A 16,790-nucleotide genomic window follows, 5' to 3' on the forward strand; every position below is an offset into this window, starting at 1 on the left:
CAGCCACACACTAACACCTCCTGGTCTTCATGTGAAGGCAGAAAGAGATGAGTATTTCTTGGTGCCAGGGTTGGTATCCAGCCTACCCTAAAGCTCTGCTCTTCCCATTAACCACTATGGACACACATATGAGAGAAAGAGAGAGTCATCCCACGAACACCAGCAACCTCCACTTGTGAGCATCTGGTCTCCTAGACAGCAGTAGTATTTTTAGATAGACAGGTGTTGAACAGGTGTGTTGGCAGTCTGATGCTGTTAAATAAGACGTAAATGTTTTGTGGATTGCAAACACACAGGTAAAGAATAACAACAAAGGTCAAAATGCAGGAAGAACATGGGATCACTCTACTGCTTTCCCTAGTATTCCTCTTTTTTCCCCCATCTATTCTCCTAATTCTACCCTGTCTGAAAGCGAAGGAAATAAAAGAGAAATAGAAATCCTGAAGATTTCCAAAAACTTTCAGGGGCAGTGGGAATTTATTCCCCTTCTCCTTCAGGTCTCTTCTGGAAGTAGAGAAAACTTTAGGAAAAACTAACAGAAAAAAACCACAAAAAAAAGCACAACCAAAACCCAACCATTTCTTGTGAAATATTTTCTCTATGATTAAATAGTAAAATACTGTCAGAGTACTGTTTAAAATCCTATTATTTTTTGCTGTGCTTCAGTTCTTCCCAATGTTCTCTATATAATAAGCATTTCAAATGAAATTACATTATTTTAAAACACACTGTAGTAGGCAATTACAATTCCTGAATACTAAACGCCAATATAACGTAGGCCAAATTTATTGTTGTTCCTTAACTTTGTGCCACGTTCATTATATTTTAATGAATAAGGTTTCACATTAATTTTTCAAGCCTTTTCCTTGGAATCACGCATTACCACCATAATTGCATTGCAGAAATAGGTCTCTATTTACATTCTCCTCCAAAGTCCCGGAGACAAAACCTTGCTTTGATTTTCCCCTTAAGTCAGCAACTCCACCTCTTCTTCCTATTTTTGGGAGAGCACTCCAGGGCCAGTGGCGCTACCCTGCCCCACTGCCACCAGGAAGGGCAGGCCCATCCCAGTGATGACCAGTGCCTGCTGCCTGCTAAGCCAGGAGATGAGAGCAGAAGGCGCAAGCAAAGAGGGCTTGGAGGAGACCGGAGCAGCATCCACAGGTCTGGTTATACCTGCCTGGTCACGAGGACTCCTCAGTGACAGCCCAGGTTGACCTTTTCTTCTGCAGCATTCCCAGAAGGTGCAGCCCTCCCTCTACAGTCACGTCCACCATCCCACCTTACCCCATATTTCTCTCACCACTTTCACCCTCCCTGGGAGACACGGCTCACCCAAACACTTTTTTCTAATACACTGACAACACTTGTGCACCAACAAAGGGAGCAGACAGGCCTAGGGAAACATGAAAGTACCACAGGACACAAGGCTTTTCACCTTGTGAAGCTACTTCCCACCTGGGACAGACATAAAAACCATGAAGAAACCAAGAAGATTTGAGCTGAAATACAGGTACCAGGCAGCAAATGGGCCCTATTTGCCTCCTGTTGTCCTCCATGGGACAGATTTGATCCCCAGTCTCAAAGCCTTCAGCAGCTGGCCAGGTTGCTGCGTGCAAGGATGCTGGGCAAGACTGAGAGCAGGGGAAGCCTTTCCTCCACAAGCAAGCGTATGTTAATTCTGGTTATTCTGAGTACTTGCAATACTTGAATTATTAATGTTGATAAACCATAGGAAATCTCATTTAATTAGAATTGCCTTTTTTTCCTGCAAGATAAAATTAAATTGCTTTATTGCAAGATCTCTCTTCACTCTTGTCTTTTATGCTCTTAAGAAGAACACAGGAATGCAGTGCTGGCTCCTGGGATATTGCAAGCCAGTGGGATGCTGAGAACACGTGCTTTGGGGCTGCCCACTCCAATGGTCAAACCTTTGTCCTTGCTACTCTCTTCTTGTTGCCATTTCGTTCTCCTCCCCTCACAAGTGCTGCTATCTCCCCTCTCACCCCTTATCCACAGGGCCTCCCTCACCACCTTGATTCATCCTCACAAAAGCAGAGGCTCTGACATACCTAACCTTTTCCTCATATCCCACTTTTTCTATAGGCTTTTCCCTCTCCACAACACCACTTTTGAAGCTCTCCATCACCCTGACACCACCAGAGCAACAAGAAATCCTCCTTCACCTACTCCCTCCCCACCAGCGCACCCTGATCCCCAGGTGTTCCCCCCCGGCTTCTCTCCACTGCTCTGTGTTCCTGCCCCCACGCTGCGGTTCCCCAACCTCCCCCTGCAGCAGAAGCTTGGCCGTAACCTCCAGGTCACAGCCTCTGCTGATGTCAGGTACACAAGCAATGAACACAGAGAAAACCCCCTTGTGCCCGTCATAGCTCCCTTGTCCTTCCGTTTTAGGATTTTCCTGCAAATCGCAAGGGTTCTGCCAACCGCCACAACACACTTCCCTCCACATTTCACAGTTCACTTTTGAACTCCGCACCAGCACTGCTCATCAGCAACAATTCCTACCCAGCTGAGCACTGAGCCTTGCAGGCTTTGCCAATTACCATTCCTCCCACTGCTTCTTCCCCAACATGCATCTGCTTGCAGCGGCTGGGGAGGTACCCTCAACAGTTGTCTAGAGGGCTTTCTGGAGGGGTACCAGCATGGTGGTTGGAGTTGCCAACCTCTGTCTGACAGCTGCATCTAACTCCCACTGATTCCTTCAAGTTGGCCACCCTGAAGCATGTTTTGCCTGTGTTCACAGTCAACAGGCATCCAGAGAGGAAATCACATCAACCAAGCATTTGAATCTGATGTAGGATTCTTATAGATGTAGGATTTGTAGAGATGACACATTTCTGGAAATAAAATTTTAAAAAATCCCAAACACTCCCGAAAACCCCAAAAAATCCTAACAACAAAACCCACCAAACAGCAGGGGAAAGATTATGAAGTCTGACTTTATATACACAGGTTCAAAGAAAAAATCCAGACTGGCAAAAGCCCTGAAATATCTACAGATTACTTATTTATTAAAACACAACCAGGTGTCATTTAAAGAAGCAGCTTTAAAAAAAGCTGTATCATGCATAATTTAGTTGGCACACAGACAGGGTCGTTGTGTGTTTTGTATGCATGAAATAAATAAGCACACATTGCTTAATCTGAACAGCACCGAGCACCTGATCCCGGAGACGGAGCGACACTTCACACTGAGGCGCGTAGTAAGTGCTCTTGGCTTGTTGACGTTTCAGCAGAGCTGAAAACAATTGGCAAGCTGATAACCAAAACTTACACGGTGGCTTTCAGACAAACATCCACATGGCTCATGAAGAGGGAGTAAATCGAGCCCTGCGACTCCATGGAGCTACAGAGGAGACTTCCAGTGCTACAGAAGAAGTCAGGGAAACTAACATGAGATCCATATGCATGTTCTTTACATCCCAGAATTAAGTAATAAGAGCAGTAAGCTGGGCTGTGTGTAGCTTCATAGATTTGAGCCTTCACAATTTCTCCCCCAAAATTTGTAACAGACCTCAGGAAATTAAATACTTGACAGTATTTCTGACAAAAAACAACCCATTTTTTGATCTGAACATTTCTGTTTGCCTACCATAGCCTCGTATCTCTAACTGTACTGCAAACATGTGACTGGAAGGTTTATTTTCTAATTTAAAAAAGATTTTAAGAGGCATTTATGGTAACTATGTCATATGAGGATTTGTTGGGTAGGTTGTCCAGTGGATAAAGAATTGGCTGGATGGTCACATCCAGAGGGTAATGGTCAATAGCTCCATGTCCAGATGGAAAGGAGTGACAAGGGGTGCTCCCCACTGTCCCATAATGGGACCAGCATTCTTTAATATCTTCATCAATGACACAGGCAGTGGGATTGAGTGCACCCTCAGCAAGTCTGCAGAGGACACCAAGCTGAGTTGGTGCAGTTGACATGCTAGAGGGACAGGATGTCATTCAGAGGGACCTGACCAGATGGAGAGGTGTGCCCATGTGAACCTCATGAAGTTCAACAAGGACAAGTGTAAGGTCCTGTACATGGGTTGGGACAATCCTCAGTACCAATACAGGCTGGGGGATGATGTGATAGAGAGCAGCCCTGCGGAAAAGGCCTTGCAGTACTGATGGACAAAAAACTGGACACGAGCCGACAATGTGCACCCGCAGCCCAGAAGGCCAATCACATCCTCAGCTGCATCAAAAGGAGCGTGGCCAGCAGATTGAGAGAGGTGATTCTGCCCCTCTGCTCTGCTCTGGTGAGACCCCACCCGGAGTGCTGTGTCCAACTCTGGAGCCCTCAACATCAAAAGGGGCATGGATGTGTTGGAGAGGGTCCAGAGGAGGACCACAGGGATGATCAGAGGACTGAAGCACCTGTCCTATGAAAACAGACTGAGAGAGTTGGGGTTGTTCAGCCTGGAGAAGAGAAGGCTCCAGGGAGACCTTGTAACAGTCTTCCAGTACCTGAAGTGGACTTGCAGGAAAGCTGGGGAAGGACTGTAAGGGCATGTAGCAATAGGACACAGGGCAATGATTTAAACCAGAGCAGGGTAGGTTTAGATTAGAATTTACGAAGAAGTCTTTTACCATGATGATGGTGAAACACTGGAACAGGTTGCCCAGAGAGCTGGTGGAGGCCCCATCCCTGGAGACATTCAGGGTCAGGCTTGATGAAGCTCTGAGCAATATGACCTAGTTCAAGATGCCCCTGCTTACTGCAGGAGGGTTGGACTAGATGGCCATTTAAAAGTCTATTCCAATCACATTCTATAATTCTGTGACTTGTCTCCTACAAATTACTTGTGCTGAAAGCAAAGCTTTCAGATTTGGACAGGATACTTAATTTTCTCAAAAAGTGTTTTAAATTAATAGCAAATAATTTATCTTCCAGGACCAAATTCCTCCAGTGCAGGTTTTAGTTTTGGTTCTTTCCTCTGCTGGAACTGGAGAAGGAAAGGCAGGGTGAAGGACCCTCTCTGACGCAGGTGGAACGAACTCTCTTTTAAAGATTGATAGTATTTCCTTCACTTACTCCAGCCTTCAGCTTTTTGCTTGCCCACCTGAAAAGAGGCATCCCAGTGAAATGAGACAGGACACCAATATGACAGACATTTGCAAGTCTGACAAAGCTTTGAGATCCTCTCAAAAGCAACAGAGGGAAGATGACATAAAGCATGTTTCACCTTTAAAAATGAGAGCAGTGTGTGCAAAGAAAGTCATACACATTGCTATAAGACTGCATTAGGCTTCTCCTATGGCTTCAGCTTCCAAACTGGCCATGGAGCATAAACACGGCTACACCCACCCCGATGTCTCCTTTAGCATTACACGTGACTCAGGTCTCCTCTGCACAACCAGGCAATGCTGTTGGCTTTGCTTTACGTAGAGGAAAGAAATCCAAACATTATCAACAGCCTTGTACTTACTGAGTTCAGCAATGCTCCCCACACGTGTAGCAAGCAAAGACTGCTCAATGGTCCTCAGCTCTGACTGGCTGAACATCTGCACTTCCCCAGGCTTGTTTGACCTCTGCTGGTCTTTGTGAAGGTTCAAGCTGTCCGGCAGGCAGAGAACACCTACAGTGGATAAAAAACAAAGAGTCCAATGTCATTTCAGACAGTATGGATGACTTTGCTGCCACCAACCCAATGTTTGGGGACATTCCAAGACGAAGCCTGCGTGTGGAGAGCTCAAAGACAATCAATACCTACAACTCAATGTCACAGATGTCTCATGCTCTTAGAACTGGCTCTTCGTTAGCTCTTCTGAATACCCTCAAGTAACTTATGATGTAATTCTTACAGAAAATCCTAGAGAACTGCTCAAGGAGGAGGTGAGGAGGGTTCCAAAGAAGCCTCCTAGAAACTACTCCAAACCCATACAAATTTATTAGAAACTGGTATCCCAGCGACAGAATTGGCTTTACAATTATATACAAGACAGACAATACATTTACAGGATTTTCCTGTAAGGAGAATTCCACCAGCAATTGCCAAAATAATGGACAGAGTCAAGATGCTCACAGTGTCATTGATGGGCTTACTGGATGCCTTTTGTAAATACAACTCCTGGCAATTGAATTGTTTGGGCTTCAAAAGCCCATTATGCAGAAGGCCTTACAGCTGTGAATTTTTGTGGGGAAAGGCACATGTAAAGCTACTGACATAAAATAATTTACATACACATTCATTCAGGCACAAAAGTCACTTTCTGCCATGACATCTAAAGCCTTAGGAGTAGATAGAGGGCACACATTTATTAATCAAAATCACTGTCATGCTAAAAACAGAATATATTTACAAAAGCAAACACTGCATTACCATCCTTGGGTAACAGAAGCCTGGAAGTCCAGCTTGGAGAGAAAGCTCTCCTCCCTTCCTCTGTCCATAAACAGCCAGTTATGGCCATGCTCTCTACAGCATCACCTTCCCAATCCTGGCGGGATACACACAGGTGGAGACCCACTGGAGGCAGGGGAATTGTGCCTCTTTATGACAATGAAATTTCATCTTACCTCAGACTGAATGATATACAACAATTACCCTTGAATACAAGCCAGAGTAAGGAAAGTATTTTTTCCATGAGCTTTTACTATTCCTTCCTTTTGAGCCCAAGGGGGAGGCTCTACTCTTGTGGGACAAGCAGACTTTACAATACAAGTTATGGAAGAAGCAGGTATTTAGTGTTTTTCTTCAGGGGGAAGGACTTACTTTGTTTCCCAGCTCACTAAATACATAGTGTCTAACATTGTGGATAAGTAAATCTATCAGTAAGTATAACAATGGAGATCCTGAGCAAAAGTCTACCTCAACCCCTGTTTACTTCAGTTACAAAACAGGCCCACAGACACCACTGTTCTAGAGCATTGCAAGACCAGGTAACACACCCGAAAGGGGATGTTTCTCATCCACCTTGTTAGCTCCTCCAAACTGCTTTGGATTCCCTCCTCCCATCCATCTCCTCCCTGCGACCAGCTTGGTCTAAAAGTTGTATCTGCAGCATGGATCTAAAAACATCCCACCCTGGGAGGATGAGGAGTGATGTAGGTTCAGTGAGCACGTTCCAAACAAAATGCATGTGTATACATTGAGAATACTGGGGCCAAAAGGTCTTGGCCACCACAGCTGTGAGACAGCAACCTAAACCAGGATCACCCTCTGCACACAACACCAAGACCAGAACAATTGCCCAATAGCCTGTTTGCATGCTGGAGACAGGAGCAGGAGCAGCCGTGATCCCAGCCCTGCCTCCAGTCCAGCATAACAACAACCCCAGTAAAAGTGTGTGCACACATGGAAGGTCACGAGCAAGGAACACGAACAAGTGCCCTGGAGAAAAGGAGCAGGACTTCTGACACAGCAATAGGGGGGAAAGAATTAACAGCAGAAAGGTAAGGAATAAAAAGTGCCAACGGCTTATCAAAGTTGTTCTCCAAATTCTCCTGCCACCGCTCAGCGGCTGACTCCATACACACTTGACACACCAATCGATATTTATATTCTGGGGCTGTACAGAGCTTGAGAAGTACTACACCTGGATTTAAAATGCAGATTTGCCTGAGTATTTTAATGAGTATTCTCTCTTGGAAATATTTCTCATTTATTTAGATTATTCTTTATAATTTTAATGGATAGGAATCAAGGCAAAATTGGAAGTCTTCCCTGAAGAAAACAGATGTGGAGCTGATCTCATACTCAAAGAGATTTCTAAAAACAAGACATGGTGCACAAACACCTTTATGGCACCTTTAAAACAACAAAATATTTTTCAGTGAAAACACAGGTTAAGCGTGGAAAAAAATACTATTACAAGACACCTTTACACATTAGATCCACGAGGTTTAAAATCATAGTATGTATGGGAAATATTTCTCCGAGTAATTAAAGCAGTGGGATATAGACATTTTAGTCTCTACTTTGTCTATGATTCCGTTCCCACAGCCAGGCCTTTTCCTTACAAACAGCCCTGATGATTAATTACTCTGCTCTTTAGCGAAGGAAGCGTATTCTTAGGTTCTTGTTTGAAAAGTGCAAATGAAATGCAAAATGTGCCATTGTTCGAAAACTTCGCAAATTATGGGATATGTCATGCCAAAGGCTTTTAGTTGGGTTCGAGATTAGTAAAGACATGTAATAGCCAAACATCTGATACTTATATGCCAGCTTCAAAACTATAATTGACCACAGCGGGTGACCAGTGGGGTGATGGAGGATTGTTTATAACTCTCAGAATTTTGCTGGATCAGATCTGGTTTTTGCCAGTACAGAGCAATGGAATTCTATGGCTGGGGCATGTATCGCTGCCAGTTTTTTAGCTTCCACTGTTTTCCCCCCAAAAATGATTAAAGAAAACTGAATCAAATGATTTTTACAAGACAAACCCTCTCTCTTTTTAGCAGTGTTTGATGTAAAGCTCAAACTCACTGATGAAAGACTATGGCAGGGTATTGCTCCCTGGCAAGAAGAGCGCATGCCATACTGAGGGAGGGAAAGGTAAAAACTTTGTGATTATAAATATATTTTTTTTATTAATAGAAACCTTTAAATAGCCACCAGCAGTTTTCACTGGCTTGGCTACAGTTCAACATCCTTATTTTAATTCTCTGATGACCAGTATTATCTGCTTACTTTTTCAGCTGTGTCTTAGCTGTACTGTACTGAGCCTGATGAACCAGTGAGGATCTCAAGTTTCCAATGGCCTGAAGAAAACAGACTATTCCCCTTATTTTTCTGTCTCTCATTGCTGATGCTATCTCTCATTCCACACCAAAGATTTCTGTGCAGCATATTCAGAAATGAATGGCAGTATCTGTCTTTCTTCTCAACAGGCATTGCTTGATGTCCTTCCTTTCTGCACGGTTACTCAACCCTGTGCGCTTCTTTGCCCATTATTTTATTCCTTGCCTTCCTTCCAATTCACTAGAGTGGAGATTAAGCAGCCAGTCATTGCCCAATGAATAACAAGCCACACTCAGTACACCCATGCCCAGCAATGTACAGCAGTTATACACTGTATTTATAACTCTATGAACCACTGGAGCAAGGCAAGACAACCAAAGTGCTGAAGTGTACTTGGATTTTGTCACCTCTTTTGGTGCTTCCCCTCATCTGTACCTTCCTTGGGGCAGGGATCTCTCTAGGAGATCTCTCTGCAAGGAGACTATCCCGATTGGGCTACACCCAAAACTGCTTTATTCACTTTGCCCTTGGCCTCAGGGTACCCTGCAGTCTGTCGGTGAGAGACTGAAGAGAAATGTAGAGAATACATTTTAAAATAAGCAGGATCCAAAGAAAAAAATCACAGTGACAGCCTCCTAATGCATTCCCTCCCAAACCTCTAGAGAAAAAACATCATCTTAGGGAAAATCCAATGTGCAATTAATACACTCCACAATTTCCCTGCCTTCTGGGCTCAGCTTAAACACAAGCCAGAGCTCAGTCCCCAAGGATTTAAAAATCCCAAATCAAAGAAGCGTGACAAAGTGAAGGCTTAAGATGCCCAAACTTATAACAGAATAAGTTAGTTTAAACCTTCATGCAAACTCATCTGAAGCCGGGTTACCTAGTAACTATTTCATTTTCCCCATGCATATTCCCATCTCTTGGGCTTGGTTGATGACAACCCTCCATTGGAAGGTGTATTTTGGCACATATATACATGCATTCCCACATACTCGTTTCAGAGCTTGCCATGGAGCTGCCCGTTCTGTGCTTCTGGTGTGGCATAAGTATGTGTGGATCACAAAAACATCCCAAACTCAGTGCCTGGCAGCAGCCTGGGCAGAACTTGTCCCTGCTACTCAGTGCCTCCCCAGCAAAACAGTCTGAAGGACCCGATGGCCAAGAGCAACTCCAACACACATCCCATAGTTTGGTCTGAAACTGGCTCTGTCACCTCAAGAAGTATTTTCAACAGAGTCCACCTCATAAGAGTATGAGAAAGATACACAACCTCAACTCGCAGTTCCAGTTACTGCAGCTCTCAAGTTACTGCTCCAGCTTTCCTCTTCTCACCTATTGTAAACACACTTCATACCATGTACCACCTGTATTTGAAGCTTTTTATTTGTATTTCAAGACATTCAAACAAACTACTGCTTGAGCATCCAGCAAATTCACCAACAGTGAATGGTATCTCAATTATCACCAAATTCAGTTTATATATGTACGTGTGTGCATACACACACACACACACACACACACACACACACACACACACAAAGAGACAGACTGAGGCAAGTAAGAGAAGTCTGCACTGCGTATATTCACAGATCTGCAATACCTCATGCCACTCATGTTTCGAATCATTTGCCTCCTCCCTCCCCTTTAGTATTCAAATCCCACACTCTGGAACAAAAGAAATTTCCAATGGCACTAAATGAATAAAAATGTCCACTGGACAATGCGACTCAAATGCTCTGTGCTGAGGCATCCAGCAGAAACCCAACACGAATGTGCTTGTTTTGTCTAAAAACATCAGCACCGCAAGGACTATAAAACATTTTTGCACATTTCACCATTCGTTCCTTCAGAAAGTGCCAGATTTCTCTCAATATATGAATTCTGAGTCTAGATAGAGGCATGAAAGTTTTGCTGCTCTCTTGTGCTTGCTGCTTTGCTGCTTTTTTTAGGCTTGCCTTTTTTTTCCCCTTTAAGAGCTCCTACTTTCAAGGGAAACTAATCCAAAGAATCTTTGACCTCCCTCTTTATCTATTACATCTTCAGCAAACAATACGTATCTGGAAAACTGCTTATACTCCCACTTCAAGGAATAGCTGGAACCTACTAAGAGCCTATAAAAATTAAGTATGCAGGGCAGACACCAGGAAAATTGCTGTACAAAATGAGCCTGAAAATGGTTGCTAACCCTCACCAGTCCCAAACACATGGTGCTGCACATTATGTTGCCCAAATAAAATGCCACCCTTTCATAGGAAGACTACATTTAGGAGTATGGGAACATGCAACTAGAAGATCTAATAGTCCTGTCTCTTGCTCTCATAAAAAAATCATGTGAAGTTCAAGAGCTCACGAAACATACAATTGAAAAAAGAAAAAAGACCCTTCCTTCCAGAAGCTCGTGTACCAAAGCACTTCCCAGGATCAGAGAGCTTCTACAATGTAAAGGCCTGTGGGAAAGAAATAAAAGGGACCAAAGTATTGCCAGCTGCCTTTGCAATAGCAACACACTTCACAAGGTACAAACCCAACGTAATTGGCATTCTGACATGCAGAAAGTGTCCTGGCTCCACATTCGGTAACTGCGGCAACACGATTACGTGGGGAAGATGCACCATCCAGTTACATACCAGAGTTTGAAGCACCATGTGGGAACATCAGCACCACAAGCTCAGCATCCCAACACCAACTTGCAGGAGCTGGTGAATACAAAGTGACAATAGCAACCACATAGAAGCTCAATCTCATGAGGAAACCCTATGGCCTCTGGTGTTTGAAGCAACCTGCAGTGTGACCCTTTACTTCAGCCTGTCAACCTGACCGGCAAGACAGACGGAAAACATCTCGACTTCTCACAGAAATGAGTCTATGGGGAAAACCTTAATGCTAATCATATCAGCCAGTGCTTTCAGTTAACAGAAGACCTGGAAAGCATTCAAGGCAAGGAGTGTGAAGTGTCTTCTTTCCACACATTCCAGCCCAGTTAAATAACAGGGAGTGGCTCTGCATGGAGAAAATGCAAAGCGCTTCAGAAAGCTAGGTGGTGAGATAAAGTTTCCAGAACCAGAGCTTTAGAGTAGGCAAAGTGGCACGAATGAGGATAGGTGGAAGAGGCACAGGACTCAGATGCAAGACACTCTACTTGGTGTGCCTTTAACACCTACTAACCAAAGGCATCAGTAAGCATTACCAGCTTTCCACTTAGCCTTGAGACACTGGCGTTAAGTGGGTAAGGTGATATTCATGTCCAATTTATAGAAGGGAAAGTAAAGCACTGGAGAGCTTAGTAACTAATTCAAGGTGAAATAAGAAATGTCAGAGAAAACCAGGAAAAGACCATAAGGCCTCTAGTTATGCAGTTTAACCACAAGAGATCACCCTTTCTCTCCTGGAAAAATCAGCAGAAGAGCAAATGAATAATACTTTAAAATAAAAGATCTGAGAACTTAACATAATCTGCCAAAAAATGAACAGCAGCAACCACTGCTAAACAACAAACAGAAGTTGTACAAACCCTGCAGATTTTGGGTTCTCACCAGGAACTTCACTTCCAGAACAATTGTGAAGAATGATCCCCTGAGCTATGCAAGGGCAACTTTTTTTATTCCATCTGGCCAAGTCTGGAGGTTTTGTTTGAGCAGTTTTGTGTCTGGCTCCCTGCAATTGGAAATTTTTTTTTGCAGCACAGTTTTTTCCAAATATGTGTGATCGTTTTCAGGGCAGTATCCCAGCTGAGTTGGATTTGATTTCATCAAAAGCCAGAATGGATCATCATCCAAAGCAGAGTGTACCTCGGTGAGATATTAGAGCAGATGTTATAGGAAGACAAGATAATAGAATTGTATTACAACACGTGGCTGTGACATCTTTTCTTGTAAGAAACTTTCTTAGCACAACACATTCTACTTAATTGGGACATCCTCCTTATTAGGATCCTTCTAAGGGAATCGTTTCAGCCTAATGATAATGAGTGGCAATCACTGCTGCTTAAAATGGCATAGAAGTAACAACAATTCAACTAAATTAGGATATATTCTGCTAGTACCAAGCAGTTAAGTGGTGCACAACCAAGTGGAACGCTGGATGGATTTGATTGTTTAAGCTATATATTACAAACTGAAGAAGAATCAGAATATTACAGCCCACTAAACACAGAAGCTAAGCTCCCAAAGCAACAGCCACAGCTTTAGATTTATTTTTATTAGAATATAGAGAAGACAAAATTTTGGTCCTGTAAAATTCAATTGCAAAACTTCAAAATCCTTGAAACCACCACCAAAAAAAAACCCCAGAAAAAGTTAATATGAAGTAAGCTGGTCCACAAGCAAGAGAAGCAATGGAGATGAATCGCCTCATGTTCATCTAAGGTCTCTCCCAGTTCCCTAAAAACGCCCCAAGGGTACTGCCACTGGGCAAGAGGCAGCAGATGCTGCGTACCGGCATGCATCCGTGGGCAGGACAGACAGACGTGTGTGCTGACAGCACGGTGAGCTGCAGCTGACGCAATGGCTGTATCGCCCTCTCTTCTCCTAATAAGGAGACTGATGTGCACTGTACTCCTTCACCTCCCTGCCATTTTCACTACCTCTCTCCCTGTTGACCACAAAGGGGCATTTTGTCAACTTCACAACAGGAAAATTGCTCAACAAGCAGCCTATACTCAGCCATGCTCTTCCACTGACACAGTGACAAGTTTCAGAGCAAGTTGTGATTTTTTTGGCAGCGAGATGTTAGAGCTGACATAGCACATTTATTTCACGCATAGTACCCATCAGATTGAGATTACCCTGATCTAAGATATGCTACCGTGGACCTGGTGATTTGAAAGAGAAAGGTTTTCTATCTTACTCTCTGATAGGAGGCATCCAGATATAGAAAATAAAATAAATAGAATAACAGTTATCATCTTCCTTCTCTGCTATGTGCCAATGAATACAATACTTGCAGCCCTTAGTGTCTCAGTGCAAGAAAGAAGTTGAGAGGTCATGGGGAATTCGCAGGAAGAAAAGTCCATGATGAACTTCTTTGCAGCACTGGCTAGTGAGGAAGATCAGACAAAAGTGGATTAGATGGTACCCAGCCTAACCGTGTGATGCTTCTTGCTAGTATTCAAGATGGCAGACACATGCTCAAGGGGGAAGGGATGTGCATGGGTATAAACACGGACTCTGAGAACTCATGCAGAAATGGATTTGGTGCAGTCCCCTGTTAGACTGAGAGTTTGCAGGTCAAAGGCTTTGAGTCAATTCACTGGAAATGACACAGAATGCACTAACAGGTTTTATTTTACGGAAAATCACCTCTCTGATGATAGCAGCAGAACAAGAGGCTTTGGTGATTCATATGCTTTCCCAGAGCCTGCAATTTCCTTCATTCATTATGATCAGCCCCCCGAAATGCCCAGGCACGACAGACAACTTTCCCTTCAGCAACTGTGACATGGGTACGGCCTGGAAACACAACAGGGCTGACACAGCATCTCTTCTAACCCAGTGGGTTTTCTCAGGTATTTGATAAAAGCCAACACCAGCAGGTAATTAAGCCTCACTGGATAGGCATATGCTCAAGTCCCTTTTTTATGACTTTCTCCTTGTGGTGGGTTGACCCTGGTTGGACACCAGGTGACTCCCAAAGCTGCTCTATCACTCCCCTCCTCAACCACACAGGGGAGAGAAAAAATAAAAGGGTGCAATAAAGACAGGGAGAGAGCATTCACTAATTACCATCATGGGCAAAACAGACTCAACTCGGGAAAAGTAATTTAATACCAATCAAATCAGAGTCCAGTAATAAGAAATAAAACTAAATCTTAAAGCACTTTCCCTCAACCCATCCTTACTTCCTGGGGCTCAGCTTCAGCTTCTCTACCTTCTCCTCCCCAGCAGCACATGGGATCAAGGAATGGAGGTTGAAGTCAATTCATCACACATTATTGTTGCCGCTCCCTCCTCAGCAGGAGGACTCCTCATACTCTTCCACTGCTCCCCTCCTACGGATGACCATCCTCCACCAACTTCTCCAACAGTCTTCTTCCTTCCCACAGGCAAGTAGTAGTTCTTCACAATTCCTCCAGTGTGGGTCTCTTCCATGGGGTGCAGACCTTCAGGACCAGACTGCTCCAGCCTGGGTCCCCCACGGGGTCATAAGTCCTGCCAGCAAACCTGCTCCAGCACAGGGTCCTCTCTACACAGGTCTGTGGGTCCCACCAGGAGCCTGCTCCAGCACAGGCTTCCCACAGGGTCACAGCCTCCTTCAGCCTCCACCTGCTCCAGAGCGGTGTGCTCCATGGACTGCAGGTGGATATCTGCTCCACCATCAACCTCCACGGGCTGCAGGGGGACAGCCTGCCTCACCATGGTCTTCACCATGGGCTGCAGGGGAATCTCTGCTCCAGCACCTGCAGCACCTCCTCCCCTGCCTTCCTCACTGACCTTGATGCCTGCAGAGTTGTTCCTCTCAGGTATTCTCACTCCTCTCTCTGGTTGCAATCGCTGTTGGCAGTAACTTTTTCACCTTCTTAACGACGTTATCCCAGAGGCACTACCACCATCACTGAGGGGCTTGCAATAGGTCCATCTTGGAGCTGGCTGACATTGGCTCTGCCAGACATGGGCAAAGCTTATGGCAGCTTCTCGCAGAAGCCACCCCTGTAGAACCCCCACCCCTCACTACAAAAACCTTGATATGCACTTGTAAGGATACTGCTTTTGGACTCCTTGAGAAGACAGGCTATTTCAACTGCAAATGAGTAACCCTGTGCCAGCACATAATCTCTCAGCTTTAAGACCTACTATCCCAACAGGCCCCTGTACCAGGTACTGCAGCTAGAATACAGCAGTACAAAACACTTGATCCAAAAGAGCATTTTTTTCTGTTGCTTTCTCTGCGTGCCACCATTCCTTTGGCATAAGCACCATCCGTTGAATGACTTCAAGGATCCATCATGATCTGCTTACAATTTCTGAGCAGTTGCACTGAATACTTACACAATACACTTGGCAAGAGTATTCTGGGTATCTTAGAAAACACCTCCTCCATTTCCTTCAATAACTGTAAAGATCAGTATGCTTTTTTGCAGGAGAAGGAATTGTTTGCCAAAATTCCTCCCTCTGCTTTAGAACATCATCAGCTTGTACAAACCCTGTGAGTAACAATACATCGCAGAGCATGGGGCATGCCCATCCCAGCTGCATTTCACAGGCAGACACAGAGGCAGCACCTAGACATGGGATTGAGGGAAGCGGAACGAGGCGTCTGTGGGTCTATGGAGCCTTGTGCTTGGGAGTGAGCTCTGTATGCAGAAGCTTACACAAACCATAGGTACAGGAGAAAGGATGGTTTGCAATTCAAACTGGTGAAACACCTGATCTTAAAAGAGCGGGGTGGCAAATTGATGGGAGAATACCACCCCTTTCTGTGGAGCTGGGTGCTTGCTACGTGCTCGCTAAGTCACCTTCCACAGATGCCAAAACCTTGGGCTCTGTTTCAGGGAATGCTGCCATAATAGCAAAAAGCAGCTAAAACCATCACCATTCTTCAACCTGGGAAAATGAAATCACTGGCCTCACAGGCTCCTGGGAGAGCACTAGGGTATATGATTGAATAAAACAAAAAAATAAATGAAATCATTAAAATCTGCAGTCAGTAGGGCATAAAGCTGAAAACACAGGACATACAGGGGCTGGGATGAAGCCCCAGGACTGTAGGACACAGGTGAACAAAACTGCCCGGCTGCCACATGTTGCTGTGCTTCAGCGGGGAAACGCAGGTGGCTCTGGCAGAACACTTACTGACTTTGTAAGGGTGGGGATATATTACACACAGGCAATGAGTTTTGGGTAAAGTGGAGCGTGTGGATCCCACAGTAAAGGTTAAGTAATTAGAATTTCCTTTCAACTGCTTGCACAGATGAGGATCAGATTAGCCACCCCACCCTCGCCATGAAAACCCGCAGTTAATAAAGGTAAAGAATGATAAGACGTTTTAGAAGCACACGCTGCTATTTACTGGCTTTAGGGCAGTATCCCATCACCCCAAGCTCTTACTGCACTCCCTCCCACCCTGTAGAGAATGGCACTCTGAGCACGGCAGGATAAG

General features: G+C 44.5%; 1 protein-coding gene across 1 annotated transcript in view; it reads right to left on the bottom strand.

Annotated features, from left to right (window-relative positions):
• Positions 1-16,790, bottom strand: part of ABTB3 (ankyrin repeat and BTB domain containing 3) — a gene marked incomplete at its 5' end in the record, with an annotated part of 175,741 nt that overhangs the window by 69,273 nt on the left and 89,678 nt on the right. Inside the window, one exon of the mRNA XM_084279536.1 lies at positions 5,442-5,591. Coding sequence (XP_084135662.1) covers positions 5,442-5,591 — 150 coding nt within the window. The remainder of the gene's footprint in view (positions 1-5,441; positions 5,592-16,790) is intronic.

The sequence above is a fragment of the Gallinula chloropus genome (genome assembly GCF_964237585.1).
Source record: "Gallinula chloropus genome assembly, chromosome: 1".
Classification (NCBI taxonomy): domain Eukaryota; kingdom Metazoa; phylum Chordata; class Aves; order Gruiformes; family Rallidae; genus Gallinula; species Gallinula chloropus.